This window comes from Ziziphus jujuba, chromosome 7, assembly GCF_031755915.1.
Source record: "Ziziphus jujuba cultivar Dongzao chromosome 7, ASM3175591v1".
Classification (NCBI taxonomy): Eukaryota; Viridiplantae; Streptophyta; class Magnoliopsida; order Rosales; family Rhamnaceae; genus Ziziphus; species Ziziphus jujuba.
Genome location: NC_083385.1, coordinates 4,030,562 through 4,034,412, shown reverse-complemented (window position 1 = coordinate 4,034,412; position 3,851 = coordinate 4,030,562). Strand labels below are relative to the sequence as shown.

Sequence of the window (3,851 nt, the reverse complement as noted above, 5' to 3'; positions counted from 1 at the left end):
GACATCCCAAAACTAAGACATATATGCAAAGCTTGAACGATTGCCATCAAAAAGTCCAAAAAAGCTGAATTATTCTTCTTCTTCTTTTTATTTTTTAATTTTTTTATATAATTTTTTATTAATTTGTTTCATTGTCATTGTCTCTTGAGCAAAGGTAACAATCATATGCTACTTGTACTGTGCCAGCGATGGTTGAAAGAGCAATACGGAAGCTTGGTTAGATTCTGAGGGAAATTAGGAGTCATGGTAACAGAATATAGTTAGAAATGGATTTTATTCTCCATGTTCTGTTCACCCTCGAAATTTCGTCCTTTTATGCGCCTATGATGTTTGACAAAAGTCCAAGCATTAAAATGACGCATATAAATTCCTCAATTCATTAATTCCCAAAATTAATTTTACGTTTGGTCCTTTCAATTCCCATTTATAACAAATTAAAGCTTCCATGCTAGCCTCCATAAATATATTGCCCAGACTTGAATAGAAAATTTTTTTTTTTTAAGAAAACTTAAATAGAAATTATTTGCATTTGAAAAAAGGCCAACTAATTCGATCATTTTTTTATCCCAACCAAAAAAAAAAAAAAAAAAAAAAACGATGAATGTTCTGTTAGCCAAATAAAAAGAATCACTCTATCCGTATGGCATAACCAAATACGTTGTACCTGTATCTAAAAACAAAAACAATAAAAAAGAATTTTGATACGGACAGAGTTGATTGACCGTTCATCAAAGCAACGATGTTTTACCTACCACTTGCTCCATTAAAACTTGAACTCACAAGGTCTATGCGTTCTAAGTTAGGTTCCTGTGGTCGTCAGTTTAAAAGCTTTAACGGTTTTGATTTGTAAACTGGGTTTGCTTTCAATTTGTCAAAACCACTCATCTAAACCAAGACTGTTTCACTTTCAGCATGATTATCAGCTTTTGAACCAAAATTTACCTGTTCACACAAAGGTTTTTCTCCCCTGCCTAGACCAAGACTGTTTCACTTTCGGCATGATTATCAGCTTTTGAAGCAAAGTTTACCTGTTAACGCAAACATAAAGGTTTTTCTCCCCTGCCTAGACCAAGACTGTTTCACTTTCGGCATGATTATCAGCTTTTGAAGCAAAGTTTACCTGTTAACGCAAACATAAAGGTTTTTCTCCCCTGCCACTTCATTAGACCCTTCCTCTGGACGGGCTAAATAGAAATGAATTGCACAGTTCGGGAAATGGAAAACCAGAAAAGTTAAATTCTTTGGGCAATGACACCATTCAAGTACCACAAAATTTTGGAACAGTGGATTTGATTTGTCTTGAAATATAGAAGCAAAATTCCCTAAAATTAAGCACAACAATAAATAATTTCTGTGTCAATAAATCACATTTTCTAATTACTTTGAAAGCCAATAGATGATAAGAAACAAGGTACAAGCAGCGATGACTGCAGACAGAATTAGAGTGTCTCTTGATCTTCGCCTTCTGATTGAACCTGCAAAAGTCAGTTAGAAGATGAATTAATAAACAAAAAGGCAACAACACTAAGATATGGAAATTATACCATCATATTTCTTCATGAATTACCCAGTAGGCCACGAATAACAGGGAACTTGTCACTTAGAAGCTTCACTTTCCCTTGAACATCTCCAAATAAAGACCTTTGAGAACCCAAAACTGCCCTTGTCGCTTGAGCTTGACCAATCACATCATCTATCTGCATAAAAGTAAAACCAACAGTTTAATGGGGAGGGACGATCAAAGATTTCAACTGCAGATTAACCAGATTAGTTTACAACAGTGCAATTGTATCCCAGATAAATAAGAGCAAAAATAAATAAATAATAAAAAAAAGCTGGTAATTGGGTAGATAAATTACTATCAAATAGTGTTATTCTTACATGAGATATACTTCCATGTATAGAAGCTCTCTCCCGCAGTAACTGCATTCTTGGTGACATGCCCCCAGATGCCTGCTTGAAGGCAGGTAGAATAAATATGATTTTAAAAAACAAGAATATAGAAGGTCCAAGATAGAGGAAAAAGAATAAGAGAAGTCTTTATAAACAAGATAATCCAAAGGATGAAAATACCAACCTTATACTCGCTAATATCATCCCTGACTGAACTCAAAAGCTCTGCATGTTCCTTCATTGAGTTTATGTTCCCCTTGATTCGTCTAAACTCCTAAAAAGGCATGCACCATTTGAACAATTGAGTTACAATGTGGTCGGAAACATAAAAAACATGATGAAAGATTAATTAAGTTGCAATTGGACATCAACAAAAAATTTTATAAAATTAGGCTTATAAGAAACTACAAATTATAAATAGGTAGACGCTAGTAATTCAAATTTCTTTAAAATATTCAAAACTAAAAATAATAATAATAATAATAATAAACCTGGGTGAACTCATGTAATATGTCTCTATGCCTAGCGAGTTTCTGAGTTACTGAAGTAGCTGGTGCAGCAGATGCAGCACATCGACTCATTGAATCATTTATATCGAGCAGCTTCTCGAGCAAGGATTGGATTTCCATTTCCATGGATTTCCATGACCTGCTGGAACCAACAGATGGTGATCCAGTATCCACATAACCTGATCCCAAAACATATATTATCAAAAAGACAGGCAGCAAAACCAATCTGTCATTGCATTTAACTTCAAAACTTTCAGGTAACAACTCAAACACCTGAAGCATCTAGTAGGAAAAAAATAAAACCATATGTAACCATCCATACGTTGATAATCCCCATTTGAAAACCAACAAATCTATAGAAAGTTTCGCTCAAAATTTGTACAATGAAGCCATGAAAGTCCAAAACTCAAGGTAGCAACAAAAATGAAAATATGAGCTAATTAAAGTCTTTGAAACAACGAAATATCAAACATGAATGAAAAAAAAAAACTTTGCTGAACCACATAAAAAAAAGGAAGTAAAACATATACGAACAAATTGCTAAGCTACCTTATAAACAAGTCCAAATATGATCACTTCAGCATCCCCTCTATTAAGCCTACACTTGGACCACGGCATTATTACCCTGCTAAAAGAAAATCTCTCAGTTTTACAACAACAGAACAGAAATCTTCTTCTCTCACTAATTTTCTCTCTCGGCAAATCCCCAAATTAAAAAAAAAAAAAAATGATCATTTTACACCTAAGTCTATACGACACTAGAATGTAGATCGCTGCAATTCACTTATCATCTCCTAAAAATTCCAATTGGGTACTTTCTCTCCGTACCACAATAGTCGTAATTTCGAAGTAATTTTCTCTCTTTTTATCTTCAATTCAGCATATGGATCACTCCAATTTCGCCTCGTTAGCACAAAAAACAGAGAATCAAAGATATATTCTCTTCGAATTTCCATACTCTAAAGAATAACTAATCAAATCCATCAACATTCGACAATGGAAAACCTATAAAATCCAATTCGTACACAGTTCACATAGCCAAAATTGCAAGGCAATACATAAAACAAAGAACAACAGAGACCCATAAACAGAGAACGGATAAAAAGGCGAACCTCCTTGGGTGAACCTAGCGCCGAGCTTGGCATATGAAGAGAGCTTGACGTCAAGATCGCCTTCGATCTTCCTTGCCTCCCTCCTCAGCTCCTCCCAACCTGATTCCTGCAACTCCAGATTCGGATCCGTCATCTGGATCTCTCAAATTCAAATCCGGATCCAACCCTTTTTTCTTATGATCCAATTGCGGGCATTTGGGTTCAGTTATTTACAGTTGGAGATTGATTCTCACTGTGTTCATTTCAATCACCCTGGCTTGGCTCTTCGCTTTGCGGGCAGAGTGAAAAAGATCAGGTAGTCTCACCGGATGTATGTGGTTAAATATGGTCCGTCGAT

General features: G+C 35.2%; 1 protein-coding gene across 3 annotated transcripts; it reads right to left on the bottom strand.

The window, feature by feature from the left end:
• Window positions 1-1,211: 1,211 nt before the first annotated feature.
• On the bottom strand, window positions 1,212-3,851 carry LOC125423658 (Golgi SNAP receptor complex member 1-2). 3 transcript variants are annotated; one of them, XM_048478413.2, is made up of 6 exons: window positions 3,515-3,851; window positions 2,385-2,581; window positions 2,078-2,167; window positions 1,882-1,956; window positions 1,545-1,697; window positions 1,212-1,475 (listed from the first exon to the last, which is right to left on the bottom strand). In XM_048478413.2, the coding sequence occupies exons 1-5, from the start codon at window positions 3,645-3,647 to the stop codon at window positions 1,557-1,559; spliced, it is 636 nt and encodes a 211-aa protein (XP_048334370.2). In that variant the 5' UTR covers window positions 3,648-3,851; the 3' UTR covers window positions 1,212-1,475; window positions 1,545-1,556. The 3 variants fall into 3 exon arrangements, with proteins under 3 accessions (XP_048334370.2, XP_048334368.2, XP_048334369.2); XM_048478411.2 differs by having other exon boundaries at window positions 1,568-1,697; window positions 3,515-3,850; XM_048478412.2 differs by having other exon boundaries at window positions 1,568-1,697; window positions 1,882-1,953; window positions 3,515-3,846.